Source organism: Oryctolagus cuniculus, chromosome 2, assembly GCF_964237555.1.
Source record: "Oryctolagus cuniculus chromosome 2, mOryCun1.1, whole genome shotgun sequence".
Lineage (NCBI taxonomy): Eukaryota > Metazoa > Chordata > Mammalia > Lagomorpha > Leporidae > Oryctolagus > Oryctolagus cuniculus.
Window position 1 is genome coordinate 174,184,734 of NC_091433.1, and position 27,410 is coordinate 174,212,143.

The 27,410-nt window shown below is 43.1% G+C and overlaps 1 protein-coding gene across 7 annotated transcripts in view; it reads right to left on the reverse strand.

The window, feature by feature from the left end:
- PPP1CB (protein phosphatase 1 catalytic subunit beta) overlaps positions 1-25,420 on the reverse strand; it is a 49,933-nt gene extending 24,513 nt beyond the window's left edge. The window contains exons 1-3 of one of the 7 annotated variants that reach the window (XM_051828875.2): positions 25,273-25,420; positions 24,890-25,020; positions 1,058-1,189 (exon numbers count right to left, since the gene is read on the reverse strand). In XM_051828875.2, the coding sequence (XP_051684835.1) occupies positions 1,058-1,189; positions 24,890-24,941 (184 nt within the window). In that variant the 5' untranslated portion in view covers positions 24,942-25,020; positions 25,273-25,420. 7 annotated transcript variants of the gene reach the window in all.
- Positions 25,421-27,410: the final 1,990 nt, after the last annotated feature.

Here is a 27,410-nt window from a genome sequence, read left to right on the forward strand (position 1 = left end):
TCACTTGGGTATTTATAACATCATTCACAGACCATACAAAATTATCAATTTACACTGGCATCATTTAAATTCTTAGAAAGGATCGATCATTTCCAAAAAGTCTAAACTACTACCTCTTGAAGGTGATATTCAATAAATATTTGCCTTAGCTAATATCTCTATTATTTGCATGGTGCTGTACAAAGGAGTACCAAGCAAATGATTTAATAAGCCACATGAATAAAAGGAAATGAGAAATATTTAAAGACACACTGAGCATCTGCAGATTACATGGTATGAATACAGATCACTGAGAATCATGCAGAAGACTTTGAGTAAAAGTTGATGATAAGTCCAAAAGCTATCTATAAACACTAATAACTGAAGAACACCTAATTATCAAATCAAAAGCCAGCATGATACATTATTTATATCATTTTGCACTGTCATGTGAACTACAGAAAAATGTTACTTTCCATGCAACAATTTTTCTGATCATCAACTCAACTTACAAACTTTTGCTTCTGGTCAACACCATACGACTTAAAAAAAAAAAAAAAGAAATTGTGAAATAATCTAGTATTCAAAATAAATTTAACCATCACAACAAAGTTAGAAGACCACAGATATTACTATATTGACCACCAAAATTTGTATCTATGCTTTCTAGCCAGTGTACTGGAATGGCTATTTCTCCATACCCTTGACAATAGTAAACACTAATCCTTGATTTTTTTTTTTTCTGTAATCTGATAAAGTTGGGGACTTACTTTAAATTGCATTTCAGTCATTCCTGGAGAGGATGAGGACCTTACATTTACTGGTCACTTGAATTTCTTCTAAGAGCTAACACTTCTTCATTTTGTAATGTATTATCTTTTTCTTACTTATTTCTAAGAACTCATATATTATGAACAGCAAACTTTTCATCAGTTATATATGTGGCAAACACTTGTTTTATATAACAAAATGTCATTCTTACGGAAGTTTAATGTTTATAATTTTATTTAATATATCGATCTCTTTTATATAAACTGTGACTCAGAAGAGTTGTTTCCAACTTTACCCATTTACATACCACAAATTTTCAGTGGTGCTTCCAATTCCAAGAGAATAGGCTGGCTGAGGAAGATCTCCCGAGACTTGATACAAAGGCCCCGCACTTCCGCTTCAGTCATCTGCACAATCTTTCCTGGACGACATCCTCGTACTGAAAAACAACAAATATGCTGGTCAGTTTTCTAAAACTTACCCATAAAACAATAATTCTTTAAGAAGAGCTCATTTTAAAGTAGAAAAATCACACAGGCATCAAATTATTCTGTTGGGTCCTAAAACAAACATTCAAGTTATTCCAATGACTTCTGGCTTCTATCTCCACTGTTGCTGGTCCTTGATGATGCTCCTCAAGTCTGCTGTCGATGAAATACAGTCCTCATCTTTGCTCTCCAATGGCCAACTGGTCCAATAGTCCTGGAGACCTAAAAGGTTCCAAGGACAACACCCTTGAGGGTCTGGCCTACTATTCCACCAAAACAAATCTTCAAAGTAGGAGGCTAGTATAATTTTTCTAAGACACCAACAGCTATGAAGAAAGGGAAATTAAAAACTTCCTTTAGGGGCTGGCGCTGTGGCTTAGCAGGTAAAGCTGCCACCTGCAGTGCCAGCATCCCATATGGGCACCAGTGACAACAATCCCATGAGGCCTGGCTGCTCCAGCTCTCTGCTATGGCCCGGGAAAGCAGTACAAGATGGCCCAAGTCCTTGGGCCCCTGCACCCGCGTGGGAGACCTGGAAGAAGCTCCTGGCTCTGGATTGGCCCAGTTCTGGCCACTGCGATCATTTGGGGAGTAACCAGCGGATGGAAGATCTCTCTCTTTCTCTCTGCCTCTGCCTCTCTGTAACTGTGCCTTTCAAATAAATACATAAATCTTTTAAAAAAAATTCCTTTAATAAAATCAGCAGTCTTGGACAGCGCCGTGGATCACTAGGCTAATCCTCCGCCTGTGGCGCCAGCACTTCAGGTTTGAGTCCCAGTTTGGGGTGCCGGATTCTGTCCCGGTTGCTCCTCTTCCAGTCCAGCTCTTTGCTGTGGCATGGGAAGGCAGTGGAGGACTGCCCAAGTGCTTGGGCCCTGCACTTGCATGGGAGACCAGGAGGAAGCACCTGGCTCCTGGCTTCAGATTGGCGCAGCACGCCGGCCTTGGCGGCCAACCAACTGAAGGAAGACCTTTCTCTCTGTCTCTCTTCCTCACTGTCTAACTCTGCCTGTCCAAAAATAAAAAATAAATAAAAAAAATAAATCAGTAGTCTCAAGAACTTTGGCAATTACCACCCCCATTTTCTGATCGCCACAAATACTTAAAAAGTGGAAGATATTTATTAAATGTTATTATATTCATAATAAGGCATTTTAGGAAAACCTCTAAATGCTATTTAAATGGAATAAAGCATTTTTCACATGAATGAGCAATAAAAATTCATAAATACGATTTTCAGTAACTTCTGGGATGAGGTAGAGTAGGAGAGTGAGTGGGGAGAGGGGAGTCCCTGATTTGCCCAATGAACTGAACTTGTATTCATCATTATCTTCACTGTTTTCCCTTTAATCTTTAAATACACTGGTAAGCTCTCAATTAGGCTTAATTGAAAAGATACATAAAGAACACAGATTATCTTTCTACAGCCCCTACTACTTCCCACTTACAACTAAGTCCACACATTTCTTGCTAAAAATCACAGATTATTTTGTAAGGTCAACAAGAAAGGCTTATAGGAGAAAAAAAGTCACAGGAGATGAAAGAAGAAACAAACAACATTCAAGTATGTGCTACCAAATATGCCAGTTAATAACTATCCCTGAAATTCAAGACAATGATCAGCAAAACCACTATTATGGGAACTTAACACAGCTCCCAAACATTAATTATCCACTTCTGATGCATATCTGGGCTTTTATAATACCTTCAATTAAGTATCTAGACTACTCACTTAGATTGAGGAACAATTCTTAATCTTGACACCAGGGTTTTTTCTAAAGACAAATTTATTTGAAAGGTGTCAGCACTGTGGCTTAGTGAACTATGCTGCCACCTGCAACACTGGTATCCCATATTGGAGCACTGGTTCAAGTCCTGACTGCTCTATTTCTCATCCAGCTCCCTGTTAATGTGTTTGGGAAGGCAGTGGAAGATGGCCCAAGTACCGGGACCCTTGCCGCCACATGAGACCCAGACAGAGCTCTGGGCTCCTGGCCTCAGCCTGGAACACACCCAGCCATTGTGGCTATTTGGGGAAAGAACCAGCAGATGGAGGATATTTCCTCCATCCCCTACAACCTCATGTGCAGGCAATCACTGCCTTTCAAATAAATTAATTTTAAAAATTTTATTTGAAAGGCAGAGAAACAGCTAATCCATTTGGCCCTTATAAAAATTTTTCACAATTTATGTTGTGATTTGATAGTAATAAAACCCTGGGTGGGTCACCAAAATTTGGATATAACTTAATCCAATCATTATGAAGCCAAAGACAGGTATGGGTCACTTTAATGTGCCAATTCAAAGTGTCTAAATTACAGCAGTCAATCTTTTACCACATATTTATTTTCTCTGTAAATTACATGTCTACATAATTCCCAAGTAACTGTAACATTCTAAATTGCTATAAAAATGTTTCAACTTATCAGTAATGCCAATCCAGAGAAACTAAAAATTTACCAAAAACCAAAATCATACCACAAAAAAATCCTACATTTCCCTGATTCTAAGATGCAGTTTGGGAGGATAAATAGATACCCAGGACAATTCAGCTGTCCTCTAATTCAAAGACTTGCTCCCTTATGAACTCCCAGATTTCCAAGAACCCTTCTTATATAAAATACTACCATTCAGATGAAGATACAGAAGGCTTCCAGCAACCCTGAAGACTCCTGTGTAAACTAACCAATGACATTCTGCCCAGGTTACTATTCTTATTTCTTTCACTATCAATTAACTTTCCTTGCTTTTGAATTTCAGATAAATAGAAAAAGTGTGTACAAACACACACAAACCCTAAGAAAATGTGGAAAATAAGTACTATGAAAAAATCATATATGGATTTCAATTTTTTTTGCATAAAATAAACTTATCTTTTATCTCTATTTTCCATGAACTTTTGCGTTCTGATTTGCTTGTAAATTTGAGGAAAAGAGACAGAAAGAGAGCTCCCATCCCCTGGTTCACTCCTCACATGCCCACCAATGCCCAAGACTGGGCCAGGCAGAAGCTGGAAGCCAGGAATTGAATTGAAATCATGACTTGAAACCAGGTATTGGATGTGGATGTGGGCATCCTATTCACTACGTTAAATGCCTGCCTTTTAATGTGCTTAACAAACCACCTGGCTATCCTTTTACGGACAAGCTCATTTTGAACTGTCCGTCCATTTTTGAACACTGGGTTATCTTTTTTCTGTCTCTTAATGCTGTCTTGCGATGAACAGATAGCTATTAATGAATTTAAATCCAAAATAACCTCAACTAAATTTAATCAATCTTTTCTTTCTTTGGTTATATTTTTAAAAACTTCATTTTATAAGCAAGGCAAACAGCACCTCTTCTATCAGCTGGCTCATTCCTCAAATGCCTGTAACAATTGAGGCAAGGGCCGGCACCACGGCTCACTAGGCTAATCCTCCGCCTGCAGCACCGGCACTCCGGGTTCTAGTACCGGTTCTGGACCCTCTTCCAGTCCAGCTCTCCTCTATGGCCCGGGGAAGGCAGTGGAGGATGGCCCAAGTGCTTGGGCCCTGCACCCGTATGGGAGACCAGGAGGAAGCACCTGGCTCCTGGCTTCAGGTCGGTGCAGCTCGCCGGCTGTAGCGGCCTTTTGGGGAGTAAACTAACAGAAGGAAGACCTCTCTCTCTAACTCTGTCAAAAAAACCAAAACACATTGAGGCTGGGCCAGGCCAAAGCCAGGAACTCAATTCAGGTCTCTTATGTGGGTGTCAGGGACCCAGGTCATCACCTGCTGCACCCTAGATGCAGGCAGCTGGAATCAGAAATGGAGCCCAGCACTGGAACCCAGACACCCCAGTATTTGTCTTTTTATTTTTCTTTAAAGATTTATTTATGGGGGCCAGCGCTAAGGCGCAGCAGGTTAAAACCCTGGCCTGAAGCACTGGCATCTGATATGAGTACCAGTTCAAGTCCTGGCTGCTTCACTTCTGATCCAGCTCTTCGCTATGGCCTGGGAAAGCAGAAAATGGCCCAAGTCCTTGGGCCCCTGCACCTGCATGGGAGACCCAGAAGAAGCTCCTGGCTCCTGGCTTTGTATCGGTGCAGCTCCAGCCCTTGTGGCCATCTGGGGAGTGAACCAGAGGATGGAAGAACCCCACCCTCTGCCTCTCTTCTCTCTGTGTAACTCTTTCAAATAAATCAATAAATTTTTTATTAATTTATTGAAAGAGTTACACAGAGAGGAGGAGAGGCAGAGAGAGAGAGAGAGAGAGAGAGAGAGAAAGAGAGAAAGAGAGAAAGAGAGAGAGAGAGAGAGGTCTTCCATCTCCTGGTTCACTCCCCAGCTGGCTGCAAAGGCCAGAGCTGTGCCGATCTGAAGCCAGGAGCCAGGAGCTTCTTTCAGGTCTCCCACGCAGGTGCAGGGGCCAAGGACTTGGGCCATCTTCTACAGCTTTCCCAGGCCATAGCAGAGAGCTGGATCGGAAATGGAGCAGCCGGTACTTGAATTGGTGCCCATATGGGATGCCGGCACTGCAGGTGGCAGCTTAACCTGCTACACCACAGTGCCCAGCCCTCCAGGGTTTCCTACAGGTGTGTCCTAAGCAGCACTTAACAGTTGCACAAAAACACTTGTCCTGCCTTGTACGGGTTTTAACTGGAGATAAATAAGTATCAGAAGAACTGACATTTTAACAATTTTAAGTCTTCAAATCTATCATGATTTCTCCTTTTATTTGTCATTTCCCTCAGCAATTTATCACAGTTTTCAGTGTGGATGTCTTAAACATTTTTCAAATTGATTTTGGGGCTGCTATTGTAAATCTATGTTTTCCTATTTCATTCCCAATTGTGTGATGTTAATATACAGAAATATAATTTGGCGCAGGCAATTGGTAAAGCAGTTAAGTTGCCATCTGGGATACCTGCATCCCATACCAGAGTGCCTGGTTCAAGTTCTGGCTCCTCCACTTCCCACCCAGCTTCCTATTAATGTGCTTCCTGGGAAGAAGTAGATGACGGTTCAGGTACTGGGGATCAGGACACCACATGGGAAATCAGCAAATGGAAGGTCTCTTTCAAATAAAATGAGAAAAATGGGGCCAGTGCTGTGGCGTAGCAGGCAAGGCCTCCAACTGTTGTACTGACATCCCATATAGGTGCCCGTTTGAGGCCTGGCCACTCCACTTCTGAATCAGCTCTCTGCTTGGCCTGGGAAAGCAACAGAAGATGGCCCAAGTACTTGGGCCCCTGTACCAGTGTGGGAGATGCAGAGGAAGCTCCTGGCTCCTGGCTTCGGATTGGCCCAGTTCTGGCCGTTGCAGCCATTTGGGGCACGAACCAGTTAATGAAAGACCTCTCTCTCTGCCTCTCTATAACGTTGCCTTTCAAATAAATAAATCTTTTTTAAAAAATGAAAATAAGAAAAAATGTCTTATAAACAAGTGGTTTGCAAATACTGATTTTTTTTTTTTTTTTTTTTGACAGGCAGAGTTGACAGTGAGAGACAGAGAGAAAGGTCTTCCTTTTCTGTTGGTTCACCCTCCAATGGCCGCCGCGGCCGGCCAAACACACTGATCCAAAGCCAGGAGCCAGGTGCTTCTCTTGGTCTCCCATGCAGGTGCAGGGCCCAAGGACCTGGGCCATCCTCCACTGCACTCCCAGGCCATAGCAGAGAGCTGGACTGGAAGAGGAACGACCGGGTCAGAATCTGGCACCCTGACCGGGATAGAACCTGGTGTGCCGGGCAGAGGATTAGCCTATTGAGCCGTGGCACTGGCCACAAATACTGATTTTGTAACATAATCTAATATTTTGTAGATTCCTTTACATTTTCCAACTATACAACTGTTTTACTCATGAAAACAGCTCTACTTCTTTCCTAATATTTTTAACTTTTATTTTTCTTCCTCATTGAATTGGTGAGGACATCTAAGACAATGCTGAGTAGCAATGGCACTAGTGGCTTTACCTGTCTTGTTCCTGAATTGGAGGGTAAGGCACCCAATATTTTAGAACTAAGTATGACAGATACCAGCTGTGTTCATCTTGGCATGTTGAGGAAATTACCTCCTATTACTAGTTTACTAAGAACTTTTATCACAAAGGGTGTACCAAAATTTATCAATATCTTTTCTCATCTACTGAGATAATCATGATTTTCTTCCCTTTTATTCTGCTAATGTCATTTAACTTGATTGATTTCTGAGCTAATCTTAGATTCTCAGAATAAACCCCACCACTTTACGACTATCTTTCTTACAGGCTATACAATACCATCACACTTACTAGAATTATCATCAAGATTTTTATGGCTGTATTCATGAGAGATAAAGGTCAGTAACTTCCTTCCCTTATTATTTATTAGTCAGATTTTGGTATACAGGTTATGTTGGCAAGCAGAGAAGTGTTCTATTTCTGTTTTCTGTAGGGGACTGTATAAAACTGGCATATTTCTTTAAATATTTAAGATAACCAGAGACTCACCTGGGCCTGGAATTTTCTTTTTGATAAGTATTTCAATACAAACTCATTTTAATGAATGTGACTATTTGAGTTTTCTTCTACTTTTTGGGGGTTAGTTAAAATCAGGAGGGAGGAACCTTTTTCTGTCAAGGGCCATTTAGATAGTTACAACATCATTCTCAGGCCACACAAAATTATCAACTTAGGCCAATGCTATGGCTTAGCAGATTACGCCTCAACACCAGCATCCCATATGGGTGATGGTTCGTGTCCCAGCTGCTCTACTTCTGATCCAGCTCCCTGTTAATTCACCTGGGAAAGCAGCAGAAGATGGCCCAAGTGCTTGGACCTCTGCAACCATGTGGGAGACCTGGATCAAGCTGCTGACTTCAGTCTAGCCCAGCCTTGGCTAATGTGGCCATTTGGTGAGTGAACCAGTAGATGGAAGATCTTTCTGTCTCTTCCTCTAACTCTGCCTTCCAAATAAAATGAATAAATCTTTTAAAAAATTATCAACTTAAAAATTACCCTGCTATAGATTTACTGATTTTTGATTTCTGATTGCAGTTGCCTTGGCAGGGCCAAATCAAATTATTTCACAGGCCTTATATGGTCCACAGGTTGGATGTTCCCAACTCCTGAGCTAAACTGTCAAATTTATTAGCATCTTTACTTATAACAACTTATTATCCTTTATGAATGTACATTTTTCTCCCTCTGAACCACCTGAGAGTAGATTGCACACATCAGGCCCTCAGTAAACCAGTACATATTTCCTAAAAATATTCTCTTACACAGCCACAGCACAAGTTCTCAGATTCAGGGAATGTAACATTGACACAAATCTTTAAAGAATACACTGCAAGGACTGGCACTGTGGCCAAGCAGGTTAAAGCCCTGGCCTGCAGCGCTGCATCCCAAATGGGCGTTGGTATGTGTCCCAGCTACTCTACTTCCAATCCAGCTGCCTGCTAATGCAACTTAGAAAGCAGCAGAAGATGTCCCAATTGCTCTGGCCTCTGCACCCATGTGGGAGACCTGGAAGCAGCTCCTGGCTCCTGGCTTCAGCCAGGCCAGCTGTGGTTATTGTGGCCATTTGAAGAGTGAACCAGCAGACAGAAGACCTCTCTCTTGTTAACTCTGCCTTTCAAATAAACAAACAAAAATCTTAAAAAAAAAAAAATTTATTAAGAACATACAATTCATTAACTGTCCCAATTATGTCCTCCGTAGCACTTTCTCTCTAGTACAAAAGTCAACCTGGGGGGCCAGTGCTGTGGCGCAGGGGGTTAAGCCCTGGCCTGAAGTGCCAGCATCCTATATGGGCGCCAGTTCGAGTTCCAGGTGCTCCTTTTCTGATCCAGCTCTCTGCTATGGCCTGGGAAAGCAGCAGAGGATGGCCCAAGTCCTTGGGCACATGCATCCACGTGGGAGACCCAGAAGCTCCTGGCTCCTGGCTTTGGGTCGGCACAGCTCCGGCTGCTGTGGCCATCTGGGGAGTGAACCAGCGGATGGAAGACCTCTCTGTAACTCTGTCTTTCGAATAAATAAAATAAATCTTAAAAAAAAAAAAGTCAACCTGGGATTATGCATTACATTTATTTGTCCCATCTCTTGTCTACTTTATCCTTCTTGATATTGAAAATTTATTTTCTATTTTTTACATTATCAGTTTTTCTACAGGTTTATCAATTATTAATCTTTCATGATTTCATTTGAAAAACCATGCGAGTACTTCAAAAAGTTCATGGAAATGGAATTAAAAGGTAAATTTATTTTGGTGTCAAAATTTTAAAATCCATGCACATCTGCCCTTTTTTGATTTTTGTACTTTAATATTTTATTGTTTCAAAACAGAGCTTAATGTTCAGTGGGGTTTTTTTCTTTTTATTTAAAAAAAAAATTTTTTTTTTCACAGATTAAGAGTTAGCAGTGAGAGAGAGAGACAGAGAGAAAGGTCTTCCTTCCGTTGGTTCACCCCCCAAATGGCCACTATGGCTGGAGCTACAGGGATCTGAAGCCAGGAGCCAGGTTCCTCCTCCTGGTTTCCCATGCGGGTGCAGGGGACCAAGCACTTGGGCCATCCTCCACTGCCTTCCCGGGCCCCTGCAGAGAGCTGGACTGGAAGAGGAGCAACTGGGACTAGAACCTGGTGCCCACATGGGATGGCCAGTGCCGCAGGGAGAGGATTAGCCAAGTGAGCCATGGCACCGGCCCCAGTATTTTTTTTTTTTCTAAAAAGACATATAAAGTTAAACACTCTAAGCACTGTTTTTAGCTGCAATTGCACATTTTTACACATATTTTCATTACCCTTCAGTTGAAAATACTTCATAATTTTTGTTGCTAGTTCTTCTTTGGTTCATAAAAGATATAAAATAGATCATGCTTAATTTCCAACTGAGGATTTCCAATTTTGTTTCCAACTTCTAGTTTATTACCACTGAAGTCAAAATATCTGATTTCCTTTCTTCCAAATATACGAAGTTTGCTTTATGGTACAGCATATAGTATACTTTTATAAATGTTCCATACATATTTTAAAGATTATTGATTTGAAAGGCAGAGTGACAGAGGGAGAGGGATGTTCCATCTGCTGGTTTACTACCCAAACGGCTGCAACAGCCAGGTCTAACTGAGCTAAAAGCCAGGAGCCAGGAACTTCATCCAGGTCCTCCACATAGGTGACAGGGTTCCAGGCAGTTGCACACCTTCCTGTTGAATTTGTCCTCTTGGCATTATACAATGCCTTTCTTTACCTCTAGTGATACTTCCTGCCTTACCGCTTTTCCCAACATAAATACAGTCAAGTTTCACTTGCTTAATGGGGCCTGATTTATTCTTCCCTGTTTTACTTCTCTATGTCTTCAAACTTAAAACAAGTCCCTTGCAAATGTTATATGGTTAGGTCCTCTGAGCTTTGTTTAATTTCAATGTTTGCTCTTTTTGCATTTACTTTAAATACTAACCAGGATGACTGCAAGTCTACCATTCTGTCACTTGTTTCCCTAATCTTTATTTCTCTTTTCTTTCATTTTTGAGTCATCAGTTTTTAATATTCTTCCGTTTTCTCCTCTCAGCTTTATTCTTTTACTTTTCATTTAGTAATAATTCTAGAGACTGCAAATGTTCTTTTGACTTATTACCACTCTCCAGCTTTTTGTTCTACCACTGCATACACTGTTGCCACACATTTTAAACCCCATAAGCCAAAATTATTTTTCTTTTATTTGAAAGAAAGACAGAGATCTTCAATTTGCTGGTTCACTTCTCAAATCCCTGCCTTATTAATGGGGCTGAGCCAGGGTGAAGCCAGCAGCCAAGAACTCAATTTGGGTCTCCCATGTTCATGGTAGGAACCCAGCAACTTGAGCCATCACCTGCTGCCGCTGCAGGATGCAACAGGAAGCTGGATCAGAAGTGGAGTAGCCCAGACTTGAACCTGGTACTTTGATATGGGAAGTGCTGGTGGCACAAGTAGGAACTTAAGTAGCTGCACCAAAATTCCACCCCCTATTTTAAACAGTCAGAATTAATTGATATTTACTCACATTTACCATTTCTTTCTGCAGTTCTCTGCTTTTATCTGGCATCATTTTCTTTCAACATGAATAATTTCCTTTAGTATTTTCTAGTGCCCATCTATTAGCAATAAATTTTCTCAGTTTTAATTTGGCTTTACTTTTGAAGAATATGCTCACCGGATTTAGAATTTGTGTGTGTGTCTTTTTTTTTTTCCTCTTTCTTCCAGGGCTTTATAGGTTCTGGCTTCTGTGGTCTCAGGTGACAGATAACCATTATTCCTACTGTTCCCTGACAGTAATAACCTCTTTCCTATGGCAGCTTTAAGATTTTACCTTTCGGGGCCAGTGCTGTGGTATAGTACGTTAATCCTATGCCTGTGGTGCCAGCAGCCCATATGGGAAGAAAAAAAAAGCACATATCTGATTATTGAGTACACACTAGAAACGTAGGTGATTACATAAAGAATTTTGAAGAATACCTTGGCAAGGATTATAACCATGGGCTTAAATCCCATTATTTTACCTGACTTACACAATTTTGGTAGGAGCCCCAAGGTTTTCTTACTTCTAGTAAGATTATCATTCTACACAACCATGTTTACTTCAGAAAGGTAGAGTTTTACTAAAACACAACTGTTCTCATTTGTTCACATATCATCATGGTTCACTCTATAACAGCAGAGTTTCACAGATACGAGACACCAGGTTTGGTACTCTCATTGCTTCATATTACAATTACATCACAGCATCTTTTAAAAATATTACTTATTTGAAAAAAGCAGAGCTACAAAGTGGGAGAGGCAGAGGCAGAGAGAGAGCTCTTCCACCCACTGGTTCACTCCCAAAAATGGCTGTAATGTCCAGGGCTGAGCCAGGCCAAAGCCAGAAGCCAGGAGCTTCTTCCATGTCTCCCACTTGGTTGGAGGGGCCCACGCACTTGGGTCATCTTATGCTTTCCCAGGTGTACTGGCAGAGAGTTGGATTTGAGGTAGAGCACCTGGGACTCAAATTGGCACCTACATGGGATGCTGTGTTGCAGGCAGTGGCTTTACCTGCTATACCACTGTCACAGCCACTGTCACAGCATCTTAAACAGTATGTTATCACTGTACTGTGATTTTATTTTACTTTTATTATAAGTGCACACTTATCATATGAAAGCAAGAAAAGTAGGCTCTGAATGTTGTACTTCGAAGACACTATACCATGTGGATTATTTTCTTATTAATTAGGTGGCTCGGCATTGTATTTATTAAGTAATGATCATAGCTATGCCAAAATAACAGAATTTATGTTGATATTACTAGTCTAAGTAGTTATCCTAATATTCCCAATTCACAGAAAAGCAACAGTAAGAAAATTCTGAAAAAAATTAAAACAGTACATCTCATCACAGAATCCCTTCACAAAAATAAGAGTCTGCAACTAAAGAAGTTTCCAACTAGCTTATTGTTACCCAACAGAAGTCAGTCACTTTACTAGTGTGGGTGTTAAATTGTGTCTGCGCTGGCACTTCGGGTTCTAGTCCCAGTTGGGGCGCCAGTTCTGTCCTGGTTGCCCCTCTTCCAGGCCAGCTCTCTGCTGTGGCCCAGGAGTGCAGTGGAGGATGGCCCAAGTGCTTGGGCCCTGCACCCCATTGGAGACCAGGAGGAAGCACCTGGCTCCTGGCTTTGGATCCGCGCAGCGCGCTGGCTGTAGCAGCCATTTGTGGGGTGAACCAACAGAAGGAATACCTTTTTCTCTGTCTCTAACTCTGTCAAAAAAAAAAAAAAAAAAAAAAAAAAAAAAAAAAAAGAGAGAGAGAGAGAGAGAGAAAAGAAAAAGAAAAAGATGGGATGGCAACACTTCAGGCCAGGGTGTTAACCCACTGTGCCATGGTGCCAGCCCTTGAGTGCCTTTTCTTGGCTTCTGCTAAATTGGCCAATGTCATCAATACTTGTAAGCTGTCAATCCTAAATCTGAGGTGACTGGAAAGCCAGGCTCTATGAATAGCCTGCGAGGAACAACTAAAGGCAAGAATATTTTCAAAGTAGCTGAGAGAAACTAACTTAGTACGACCTGATAGGAAACCTGCTAAGACATGTTATGTCTGATTACAGAAAACACACAAGAGCAGAAAAAAATTAGTTGGACAATTCTACAAAGGCTGTAAAAAAGTGTAAGGTGTTTGAAGTCTACGGTGCAGTTATTCGGAGGAAAAGTTTATTGATTTATCATATATTACTGAACTTCAATCTATCATGTATCAGTGAACTTTGCTCTCACAAACACAGTTTTGTGAACACTTATCAATAAAAGCACCTGAATATCCTGACTTGCCTTACCACACAAGAGTTTACTGGCTTAGCAGTGATAATTTTTTGTTTTGGCTTAATATCTATTTATTTCAAAGGCAGAGCAAGAGAGAGAGAGAGAGACAGACAGACAGACAGAGACAGAGAGAGTCAGAGAGATCTTCCACTCATTGGTTCATTCCCCAAATGGTCACAACAGCCAGCCCTGGGCCAGGCTGAAGTCAGAAGCCTAGAATCCAACCTGGTCTCCCAAATGAGTGGCAGGGGCCAAACACTTGGACCATCCTCTGCTGCCAGATCTGGACAAAGTGGGGCAGTCAGGACTCCAACTGGCGCTCCAACACAGATGGTGGATTCACAAGCAGTGGTTAATCTGCTGACCACAACCGCAGTCTCAGCAGTGATAGCTTGTGATTTGTGTTTGAGCTCAGGGTTAATAACAAAATTTTACTGAATGAGAAGAAATCACTCTTAATCAGGACTACCAAACACAGAACAGTTTTAGAAACTAGATTTTGGGGGCCAGCGCTGTGGCACAGTGGGTTAAAGACCTGGCCTGAAGCACCGGTATCCCATATTGGTGCCAGTTTAAGTCCCAGCTGCTCTACTTCCAATCCAGCTTTCTGCTATGGGCTGGGAAAGCAGTAGAAGATGGCCCAAGTCCTTGGACCCCTGCACCTGGGTTGGAGACCCGGAAGAAGCTCTTGGCTCCTGGCTTCAGATTGGCACAGCTCTGGCTGTTGCGGCCAATTGGGGAGTGAACCATCAGATAGAAGACCTCTCTCTCTCTCTGTGTGTGTAACTCTGCCTTTCAAATAAATAATTTTTTTTTTTAAATAAAGATTTACAAAGAAGGAGGTACCTTTCTCTGAAGGGAGGAGAGAACTTCCACTTTGACTATGACCTTGTCTAAATAAGATTGGAGTCGGCAAACTCAAAAGGCTTCCATAGCCTTGGAAACTGATGACAAGAGCCTAGGATGATTACTGACACCATAAACAAGAGTGTCAATTTGTTAAGTCAACAACAGGAGTCACTGTGCACTTATTCCTCATTTAGGATCTCTGTCCTTAACGTGTTGTACAATGTGAATTAATGTTATAACTAGTACTCAAACAGTACTTTACACTTTGTGTTTCTGTGTGGCTACAAACTGTTGAAATCTTTTTAATATATACTAAATTGATCTTCTTTTTTTTTTTTTTTTTTGACAGGCAGAGTGGACAGTGAGAGAGAGAGACAGAGAGAAAGGTCTTCCTTTGCCGTTGGTTCACCCTCCAATGGACGCCGCGGCCGGCGCGCTGAGGCCGGCGCACCGCGCTGATCCGACGGCAGGAGCCAGGAGCCAGGTGCTTTTCCTGGTCTCCCATGGGGTGCAGGGCCCAAGCACCTGGGCCATCCTCCACTGCACTCCAGGGCCACAGCAGAGGGCTGGCCTGGAAGAGGGGCAACCGGGACAGAATCCGGCGCCCCGACCGGGACTAGAACCCGGTGTGCCGGCGCCGCTAGGTGGAGGATTAGCCTAGTGAGCCGCGGCGCCGGCCTAAATTGATCTTCTGTATATAAAGATAATTGAAAATGAATCTTGATTTGAGTGGAATGGGAGAGGGAGCGGGAAAGGGGAGGGTTGCGGGTGGGAGGGAAGTTATGGGGGGAAAAAGCCACTGTAGGCTGGCGCCGTGGCTCAACAGGCTAATCCTCCACCTAGCGGCGCCAGCTTCTGTCCCGGTTGCCCCTCTTCCAGCCCAGCTCTCTGCTGTGGCCCAGGAGTGCAGTGGAGGATGGCCCAAGTGCTTGGGCCCTGCACCCCATGGGAGACCAGGAGGAAGCACCTGGCTCCTACCATCGGATCAGCGTGGTGCGCCGGCCGCAGCGGCCATTGGAGGGTGAACCAACAGCAAAAGGAAGACCTTTCTCTCTGTCTCTCTCTCACTGTCCACTCTGTCAAAAAAAAAAAAAAAAAAAAAAAAAAAAGCCACTGTAATCCATAAGCTGTACTTTGGAAATTTATATTTGTTAAATAAAAGTTAAAAAAATTTAAAAAAAAATGTTTTTATTTATTTGAAAGGTAGAGTTACAGAGAAGCAGAAGTAGAGAAAGAGAGGTCTTCCATCTGCTGGTTCACTTCACTTCCCAAATGGCTGCAATGGCCCAAGCTGAGCCAATCCAAAGCCAGGAACCAGCAGCATCTTCTGGGTCCTTTATGCTGGTACAGGGGCCCAAGGACTTGGGCCATCTTCCACTTTCACAGGCCCTAGTAGAGAGCTAGAACTGAAGTAAAATGGCTGGGACTCAAACCCCACCCATATGGGATGCTGGCACTGCAGGCAGCGACTTCACCCACTACACCACAGTTGCCAGTTCCTCCATCATTCTTTCAAATAAATAGAATAAACTTAAAAAAAAAATAGCTAAAACAAGCGAGATCTTCAGTCCTACACAAATCTGCAGCAAATTTCCAAACTCAAACTACAGCATTCTTCAGACAGCAACCTAAGTACAAAAGAAACTTCCATATATCAAACTGATGAGACTGTGTGTATGAGGGGCTTACACCCAAGTTTCTATTGAAAGTTGCTACTCTGCCGTGTAATGACATGCTTCAGGCAAATATCAAGAGAATTTTATTTATAAATGCTTTAATACAATCAACTAAAATCACACGCTTCTGAACAGACATTAGTACCTGGCAGTACCTGTCTGAAGACGTTTTCCAAGATGAAATACATAAAATCTCATTACAGATCAGCATCAGATGATCAACTGCAATCAATTTTGATGGTAGAGAACACTAACTTTAAACCTCAATTACGCAAAATGTTAAGAATCTCTTTCCTCTCATTATTGAAAGAACTGTACTCAATTTCAAATTTTTTATTTGTGTAAAAATTTTTTCAATGTAGGTTTCTTTTAAAATTACCAGCGGTAATTTATATATGTATATATGTCTATGTATGTGTCCCACATTTTATCTTTTATTAGCCATCTGTTTTTTCCAGTAAGTTTATAATTGCTTTCTGTAAAGGAGAAAAGATGGAAGAAAAATAACATGTTCTACCAATTATACATGTCTGTTACATGAACTCTTAATTATATTTATTAATCATCGGTATTTTCTTACTTAAAAAAATTTTATTTGAAAGGCAGAGTTACAGAGAAAGAGGCAGAGAGATCTTCCACCTGCTGGTTCACTCCCAACGGCCACAATGGCCAGGCTGAAGCCAGAAGCCAGGAACTCAAGCTGGATCTCCAAGTGGATGGCAGGGTCGCAAGCACTTGGGCCATCTTCTGCTGCTTTCCCAGGTGCAGTGGCAGGGAGCTACATCAGAAGTGGAGCAGCTGGGGCTTGAACAGGCTGCCATAGAGGATGCTGGTGTTGCAGGTGCCAGAACAACCATTGATATTTTCACTCTCACTCTACATCCTCCACCCTAAGATTCACTCAATGTTATATACTAATTAAATACTAATTAACAGCAATGTTAATGTAATTTCCTAAATTATTTCCTGGCAATTTTCCCCCCAAATTTAACACAAATTCTGCCTTTAAGCAAAAGCAAACAGCAAAAATGAAAACACACGGTTGTAACAACTAAGATGGGCATTTCTGGATTTAGGTAGCTACCATACTTTAAACTGATAGGAACTGATTCATATGGATTCAAACCCACAGATGGCCCTGACGAATTCTGTATCATACTTCAAATTGTGACACTTTTATCTACATGGGTATTTTTCTGTGAAGGCCTGTGGCCTTCTCAAATTCTCAAAGGGGTCTATGGCTCACGGTAAGTAGTAACTCTTTCCAGGTGCACTAGCAAACAAATAGCCACTTATAATGAGAAAAGAAGAAAGTGACAAATACTTTTTAGGAATAGAACAAAGCGTGCTCTAACCCAACAGTTCTCAAAGTATGAGCTTCCTGTTCACCGTGTTGACATCTCACTGATGGTGCAAAAGCAATGGCGGGTAAAACTGTTGGTGCCTTATAACAGACTGAGTCTGTTTTAATATGTCCTGGAAGTCACTGAGTTGTGCACTGCCACCACACACCTGCAGTTATCACATATAATCCATTTTATTATATCTCAATCCTTGACTAAAATATCTTTTTAATATTCCATGTGACTGAATGGAAAATACCCACAAAGCACTTTTACTGCATACCAAAGCACAATGGTTGTCTTAAAGAAAAGCACTTTTCTGTTTAATTTCAAGCTGATCTAGCAATTTCCCACAAACACCTTCTTACTGGAAAGCACAATTTATAAACTATGGTTATTCATACTTAATCCACAGACACCTCAAAAAGTAGCAAAGTGAGTCTGTCCTTTCAAGGAAAACTGACAGTGTTTGTTGTCAATGATAAAGCTTTCAAGTGAAAATTAAAATTTGGGAAACCTTGTATCCAGAACCACAAATCTGATAGCTCCTCAATACTCAAGGATTCTTTGAGGAGATCATGATATAACACTAACAATGTGATTGGGGTGAGAGTTGGGGGAAAACTCAGTTACTGTGTAGTAAAAACACCACACAGTTCAGCTGAACCAGTATTTTCCAAATGACTAATGCATGTTCCAAAGTCATGAGTAAGATCCATTTACAGTACAAGACAGAGCAATGGGTTTTAAGAGAACAACAAAAAATTTCAGATATAATTTCAGATTACACAGTGCAAGTAGCCTTTAAAATTAAACTTACCACTGATTTTTGGCATAATATTCAGAGAATATCCACAATTAGCTAAAGAGACTATGAAAATACACCTTCCTTTCCCAACTACCTGCTTATATGAATATAGATTTTCTTCGTATACTGAAGCAAAGTAGAGATGAGAATTCAATTGCTTTCTAACAAAGACATTAAAAAGATTAGCCTAAAGGTAAAACAATGATGCACTCTTCTCATCAATTTTGTATAGAAAACTTTTTCATAAAAACATTATGCTGAAATGCAATAGTAAAGTTGCTTTAAATCAGTTAAGGACTTCCAAGCGCAGGTTTGAGTCTGAGCTGCTCTGCTTCTGATCCAGCTCTTCGCTAATGTGAGTGGGAAAGCGGCACAAGAAGGCCCAAGTACCTAGGCCCCTGCCGCCCACATGGGAGGCCTGGATGGAGTTCCAGGCTCCTGGCTTCAGCCTGGGTCCACCCCACCCATTGCAGTCATTTGGGGAGTGAACCAGCACAACTCAATCTCAATCTCTGCTTTTCAAGTAAGTTAAAAAAAAAAGTTAAGAAATTTTAGAATTCTCATTTTCAATTTCTAACACAGTATTTATAAGTAGCCCATAAATAAAAGTTTTTGTCCTCAATTATTTTAAAAAATGTGAGAAAGTTGTGTGTAAATGGTGTCCACACTCAAAGCCTGAGATCCACTATCCTAGTTCACAGCCAAAAGAAAAGCATATGACAGATCTCCCAAAATCACTTTTCACCACTTTATTCTGGCTAGAAATACCTCCTAGCAAGCTGGCTCTGTGGCGCAGGTTAATCCTCTGCGTGGGGCACTGGCATCCCATGTGGGCACCAGTTCTAGTCCTGGCTGCTCCTCTTCTGATCCAGCTATGCCCTAGGAAAGCAGTAGAAGATGGCCCACGTGCTTGGGCCCCTGCACTCACGTGGGAGACCTGGAAGAAGCTCCTGGTTCCTGGCTGCAGAGCGGCTCCAATCCAACTGTTGTGGTCATCTGCGGAGTGACCCAGCGGATGGAAGACCTCTCTGTCTCTCCCTCTCACTGTAACTCTACCTCTCAAATAAACAACATCTTAAAAAAAAAAAATACATTTGAATATGTAGAACTGTGTTAAAAAAAAAAGAAATATCTGCTAGCACCAACATTATATGTATATCAAACAATAAAGTCTGGATAATGGAAAAACAACAGAAATTTTTAAATACACATAGATATGAGAATGCTGACTGTTACCGTAAGTAGGAAGTACAGGACACAGTATCTGTTAGGTACCCACAAGGACATGTCTGCTCAAAAAATTAGCATGGGCAGGCAGGCATTTGATCTAGTGATCAAGATGCCTGCACCCCATACTGGAGTGCCTGATTTGATAATTGGCTCCTGGCTCCAGCTTCCTGCTAATGCAGACCATGAAAGGTAGCAGTGATGGCTCAAGCGACTGAGTCCCTGCCACCCATGTGGAAAATCTGGACTGAGTTCAGCCCCCACCACTGGCCTAGGGTCATTGTGGGCATTTGGGGAAACGAACAAGTGGAAGGCAGCTTTGTGTGTCTCTCTGCCTCTCATTTGAAAAAGAGAGGGGAGGGCCCACCTAGACCAAGGACCGATTTCTTCCACGAAACCAGGAAAAGGCTAGCTACTGGTTATTTATACTTAACTAGCTTCAAGTTGAATTTTATTTTAATCTTCTAATTGCAGAATAAAGACTCTGTCTTCAAAAATATGTTCATCTTTTCAATCAGATGGAAAGTTCCTGATGTTGGATATATTTCAGAGGATGAGGTGTAAAAAAATTACATTTCACCTATTAATAACCACAACTTCAGGGGTAATCTGATACAATCTTGGAAGTTAAAGTGCGTGTGTGTGTGAGAGAGAGAAGGGGCTACAGGAAAAAGAGCTGTGACCTTGATCTCATTCTCCCTTCGTCTCACTATCCTCCATTTTTCCAGGAAGAGTAATCACTGAACTGGCTATTCACAGCTGTTAGAACACTGCTCACTGCCTGAGGGTATAAATTTGGAGCAAACCAAAACTCACTCAGGAGGCTCCCTTGGGAGTCCCCATCACATCACCACAAAGCCTACTGACGTTTACAAATTATTTCTTTCCTTTATCTTCCTACATCTCAAGACTTCCAGAATACTCTTGTTTCAGAAACACATAAACAGGATTTCAATCAATATTTCCAACTAGCCTGACATTCCTAAACACTGATATTATTTTACCTCTATTACAACACTGGAATGCACAATCTGTTAAATGATAAATATGGATAATAAAAGTATGAGAAAAAACTATGCATGCAATTTACTATCTTCATCACTAATTCTATAGATAACTCTATATCTAGATTCAAATTTAAATTTCTAAATCCCAGTGAATTCTTTTCTTGGATTTAAACTTGTAGCAGAAAAGCTCCAGTTCTGCATTCAAATAATCAAACAAAAACATCTCTGGAGTTTCCCTCACACTGCTGGAACTAATTAAGGAGGGACCCTCCCCCACCCAGTTCTGATCAGTCAAAAAATATGCCTCCTCCAGCCCCTCCTGGAGAAGCATCAATAGAGAAGACCCTTCAGGCGACCTCCCCTCTGGTCCCACTCGCTCTTTTCCAACAAGTCTGGCCCTTGGATCTGTACCAACATTGCTCCTGTGGAAGTCGAGGCTGCCAGGAACAACTAGCACTTCCTTCAAACTGCCTAACCTCTAGATGGCTGGGCTAAAATCCAACAGTTTAACCAGTTCTCAAAAGGCTAAAGAGAGTTACCATATGACCCAGCAATTTCACTCCCATATACATTCTCTCTCTGGAATAAAAAGCATAGCCCACACAAAAACTTAAATACAAATGTTGAGGCCAGCACTACTTACAACAGCCAAAAAGGCAAAACATTCAAATATTCGTCAATTGATGGACACATTAAAAATATGGTAAATACATACCATGGGATATTACACAGCCACACACACACAAAAAATGAAGTGCATGTTACAACATGTACAAACCCGGAAACACAGAAAAACAGTGACAAACACCACACACTGCACAACTTCATTTATGTGAAAAGCGCAGCAGCGGCAAATCTATAGCGACAAAACAGATTAATGGCTGCCTTAGTTAGGGTTGGAGGGAGGGAGAAGGGGAGTGCCTGCTACTGGGAACAGGACTTTTTGAGGTGCAAGTGTGAGAAAGAGAGGGACAGAGAAAATGTTCCAAGTTGACTGTGGTGATGGCGGCAGAGCTTTGTGGCTACACTTAAAAAACATTGAATCACAAGCACACTTCAAATAGGTAAACTGCGTGGTCTGTGCATTACACAGCAATAAAGCTGTCATTGAAGAGGGGGGGTGGATTCACTGGCCTTATTAATTCAGTTCATTTTTCAGGTGTGCTCCTTCATTTTTAACCTTCAAAAGGACAAAAAAGAAGAAAATTTCCTATTTGCTTGGTCAATCCAACTAAATTTTAACAAGTACATGGTCCACAAGTAGGGAAAGGGAAAGCTCACTAAGTTATTAGAGCAGTTCACAAACTCAATCATCTGACAGGTCAAAATCAAGTGAAAAATGGATTACTAAAATAAGTACACATTCTAAGATTTTCATAAAGCCATCAGTGGCCCCAAAACAAACCTGATCACACTTTGTCACAGGAGTTTATACAATGCTAATAGTCTATTACCCTTTGTGACAAAAAAGGACAACTAAAGAAAACTGCTCTATCACACAAATAGCTTTTGAGATATTTCTCACGGTATTTCAATGACAAAGGGAAACGTTCATGATGAAAAATTAAAGCTATACAAGGAATATTCTAATTCTACAAAGTATGTGAACATAAAACTGTCAAAATTTCATCACTGCAATTATGGGAGTTTTTTTTTTCTTTTATGCTTCTCTGTATCACAAGGTTTCTACAATATCTTACTTTTATAATCAGAAAAAAGCAAAAGCTAAACACAGTTCATATGAATTACCAAATATATGATACATAATAACTACACATTATTATCAACTGGTACAGCAGTTTTTAAATATTTGTATCAAGTCTATGGGAACAGGGCTGACACCAGAACATATATTGGCAGAACATACATAATCCAAACAGTGCTCAAATTGTTTTACATTAAATAATAGCATAAATTGTCCTAAAAGCTCTCCAAAAATACAAATAAAACAGCAATGATGTGCCCACCTAAAAAGAAACACACTAAACAACTCATACAATGTAGCTACTGAAAGCATGTATAAGCTGATTGGCAATTTGATATGGGAAAAAGAATCAGGAGTATGCTGTCCAGCCAAAAGAGATCAGGTCTTGCTGAATCCCCCTCCCCAGAGACAAGTTTAACTGGCAGGTAAAAAACGATCCTGTTTTGAAGTGCACATGGTTGTGGAATGGCCACATCTAACCAATAAATGCAACAGAGTTACCATTTCTGTGAGGGCAGCATGTATCTTCTTCACATTTTTCAAGAATACAGTATCACCCTTAGCTAAATAGTTACTTTACTGTACAATGAATTATTTGAAATTTATTCCTCCTGACTATAATTATTATCCTTTGCTGGCAAAATCCCGACTTGCAATTTTAATTAAATGAAAACAAACAAACAAAAAAATCCCACAAAAAAATCATAGCTGTTCTGCTAGGCAGCTTTATAAAATAACATCACTTAAATTTGAGTTAAATTTAATTGCAGGTAAATAACACTGAAATGCAAGGCAGACAAGAAGGACTTTCCTTGAAGACTAAAAATTCCAACTCTGCCATTGGTAAGTTATTGAACAAGACTAGACTGAGGAAGGAGGAGGAAGAACCAGGAATATTTAAGATCCCAGGGAGGCACTGTTGAACTCAATCTACTTCCTCAAGGTTCAGAAGTAATGAAACTCTTGACTGACACAGAGTGTGCTGAATTGAGAAACCGACAGGAGGCAGGAAAAGGCCCGAAAGCCACTTGCTTCACTCAGAACTCAACTGTCTTATCTTTGCATTCCTGGTGACTGGCAGCGGGGTCAGCAAACACCTACCTAAGTGAAAGAAGAAAACATGACTGGACTACAATTCTTACCAAAAAAAGGAAAAAACTGTCCAAAAACTTCAACTAAAATGTAGCCAGAATTTACAAGACAACTTTCCCCAGCATCCTCTTCTCCAGTAACGTTGAACAATCTACAAGTGGGTTTCTTGTGATATGTAATCATAAAAACAAAAACGAAACAAAACACATTGCATCTGACTTAAAATATTCCAGCCAGAACATTTAAAAAGCTCCTGAAATCTACTGTGTATTACGCCTAGAAAGCACATCAACATATGCAAAACAAAATCTGAACGTGCGATACAAATATCATTTTTAAAATGTAGAAATTTACAAGCTAAATTTAAAATACATAAAAAATAATGGTGGCAGGCCCAAAATGTTTCCCAAGATCTAACAAACAGAAAATTTTAATAATATGATTTTCTAATGGAGAAAATTCACAATTACAGAAACATAATTTTTTCAAAGCAATTTTCCTGTGCCCTGGCCAAGATGTTCACATCTGTTACAAGACCACAGAATCCCAGGCCGCGAATGCGACGTCAGCACCAGGGGCCGCCCGGGAACGACGCGATCAGTGAAGAACAGGTAAGTAAGAGTTCTGCCGAAATGTTTGCTCCCAAGCTGGAAGGCTCTCCGGGCTGCAGCAAGTACACTGTATTTACCCAACAGGTACACTCAGAACTGATGTTTCAGAGAGCGACGCCGCGGCAGCAGGAGCAGGAACTGATCCTCCCTCACCCCAATCACACAATCTGCTGATTTTCCAAAATAAGTACACTACACTGCTTCCTTGTAGTAAACAATTACCTTCAGGTAATCGCAACAATAGTAGCAGCGCACATGCAATCCTTCACACGGTGTCGGACACGGGTACTCTCAATTGTTAAAAGGCCTAAATTTCTCCCTACACACCAAACAATTGCTGTCGACACACATTTTAGGGTAAAAGGGACGACGATGGACGTCGACCGATATCCTGCAATGAATCAATTCTTCCAACTCCCGGCCTCCACCTCTTCCCCGCCTCACCACCACCACAAAACCACTCCAAATAAAAAGACTCAGAGACTTCAAACGCTGCGAGGATCTGTGTGAGGCTTTGCAACAGCCCTGTCCGAAGTTTGTGCAGAACCTACTAAAATCCTAAACCCAGACGCCAACCCCTTCAGCAAGCGCCATCCATGTATTTCCTATTTCTCACGGGCATCTTCAGTCCTACCCAAGATTTGGTTGTCCTACCCCTTTCTGTTCGCCTAATAATGAATACTAAGTAAACTGTGGCTAATTTTGTCCTCAAAGGCTTAGGAGAGTCCGTTCCAGGGCATCGTGTGGAAATGTAGAGCAGATCAAACAGTCCAGCCGAATGGGCTTTTTTTTTTTTTAATAAAAAATAAAATAAAATGCACTCCCGCAACAGCAGTCGGCGGCGGCCAAGGGCAATGCACAAAGAGCGCCGAGGAGACGCGCACCTGTCCAGGACACACCAGGCCGGTGCAGGCATCCTCGCCCGGGCCCCTCGCGGAGGCCGCCTCCCGCACGCCGGCCCCCCACGCCCCGGGAGCCCGCCGCCCGCGCCCACCAGCCGCTCGCCCCCTCCTCGGCTCCCGGGGGCCCGCCTCGGGGCGGGCGGGGGTCGCCGGCGCCCGCGCCCGACTCACCCTCCAGCAGGCGGGTGATGAGGCTGTCCACGTTCAGCTCCCCGTCCGCCATCTTGTCGGCTCCAGACGCTCCTTCCCCGCAGCGGGAACAAGGGCTTGGCGGCGGCGGCGGCGGCTCGGCGTTCTCTCACCTACGAGTCACGCGGCGTTTCGAACCCGGCTCCAACTCCCCCAGGTCCCGGGCCCTCCCCCCACCCCCTCCCCGCCGAGGAGCGGGAGCGCGCGCGCACTCGGAGGGACCCACAATAAATAAATAAATAAACAAGCGAGGCCCCCACGAACCGGGCCGCGTCAGACCCAGGCCGCACCACCTCCTCCTCCTCCTCCTCCTCCTCCACCACCACCTCCTCCTCCTCGGCACCGCCCAGCTCCGCAAAGCTCACCAGCGCCGCCGACGGCCCCACCCGCAGCGCCACTCACTCGGCACGGCCCCTGCCCGCCGCCGCGCCACGCAGCCCTTTGCGCAGGCGCACCGCGCGCTCCCTGGCGCGTCCTCTCCGACGCCCCCCGCCGCGCCGCACCGGCCTCCGCGCAGGCGCGCTGGGCGCCGTTCTCCCGCCGCCGCCCTCGCGCAGGTGCCGGGTCCTGCCTCTCGGCGCGCACTGCGCCGACTCCCCACGGCGGCGCAGGCGCCCGGGAGGGGCCCGGGCTTGGCCGTGCCGAAGGGGCTGCCGTCACGCAGAGCGCGCGTAGCGGGGCGGGCCTTGGCCTTGCCCTGTTCAGTGGGTTCCCGCCGCCCGACCGACGTAGTCCTTGCGCCCTCCGCGCCTCCCTTCTCTTTTCTTGGCTTCGCTGTGGGTTTGCAAGCCGCTCACGTTTCCGTTAACCGGGGAATCCGGGCTGCAGGGGCCGGTGTTTGACAGGCGGGTCTGCCCGTGGAGGAGGCGAGGGTTACTTAGGCTGGATAAGTTTGACATTGCTAAAAAGGGTTTTATACCCTACCGTCCCGTAAGGCGGGTTCCCCACTGTCCCTAGGTGGAAGATGCGTTCACGTGGGTCCGGGAAGGGCCAGAGGTCTTGAAACTGTGCCTGCCTAGCCCTCTCCTCCTGTCTGGTTAGTCTCCATAGACAGCCTGGAGATTGCTTTTCCACAGGGGCTTTTCATCCATACCTCCTTCCAGTGCTTACTCATCCTACTTTGTGACTGCATCTGTCTCCCACACTCGACTCAGCTCCTAGGGGACAGAAGCGCGGCCCCCGTCGAGTGTCTGGCACGGAGGAGGGAGGGAAGTGTGGGGCCCCGGAAAGGTTGTCACCCGGCTTCCTTCCAGCCACGGAAGGGAGAGAGGGTCACGCCAAAGGGTAGGCAGGCTGGAACTGCTTTAAATGTTATGCACGTATTTCCTCATGCAGTCTACAACAGCCCTATTAGGTAGGTGTTAGTTTGCCTTGTGGATGGTATTAATTGAGGCATTGGATACCTGGCCCCAGACACACACGGGAGCCGTGGAGCTGGGATTCAAACTCAGACATCCGGCCCCAGAATCTGTACTTTCCATGTATGTGCGTGCTCTGCCTCCATGCATGAGTGGAGAGACGTACACGTGTTGCAGAATAGGAACTGTGGCTCTGTAAGGGGAGAGAACCATTGTCCAACCAAGTACCTTTTAATGCCCGGCTGACTTACAGAGCTAATGCTTTCTTTCTTTCTTTCTTTCTTTCTTTTTTTTTTTTTCCTAGTTCACTCTTCATTTCAGGATATAGCTTGTAGATTGATGGTGAACATAAAACAAATTACAAGCTATACTACTGGTCCTGTTGCACTGAATTTTTTTTTTTTTGAAGATTTATTTATTTGTTTGAAAGGCAGAGTTACAGAGAGGCAGAAGCAGAAAGAGAGAGAGTCAGGTCTTGCATCTGCTGGTTCACTCCCCAAATGGCCACAACAGCCAGAGCTGGGCAGATCTGAAGCCAGAAGCCTGGAGCTTTTTCCAGGTCTCCCACGCTAGTGCAGGGGCCCAAGGACTTAGGCCACCTTCTACTGCTGCCCCAAGCTGTAGCAGAGAGCTGGATCAGAAGATCAGCAGCTGGGACTCGAACCAGCATCCATATGGGATGCCAGCCCTGCAGGTGGCAGCTTTACCCACCACTACACCACAGCACCGGCCCCCACACTGAAGTTTTGGCAGATTTCTGCCAGTTTATCTCAGAGCCTTAAGGGTGAAGAGATGGCTTATCATTGCCCTTTCATATTTTGTTAATGTGTGTTCATCTATACTACTCTGCTTTATTCCAAAAGAAATGATCTAAAACATTTTACGTAAGTGCGTGCAGTGAGGTAAATTACAAGTGAGTATGGGGCAAGTGTTTGGCTTAGTGGTTGAGACTCCAGTTAAGACACCATGTCCCATATTGGAGTGCCCGGGTACCATTCCTCTCTCTCTCTCTCTCTCTCTCTCTCTCTCTCTCTCTCTCTCTCTCTCCCAGTTCCAGTTTCCTGCCAGTGCAGACTCTGGAAGGCAGCAGGTGAGTCCCTCCTGCCACAGGGAGACCTGGATTGAGTTGCAAAACCAGGACTCTT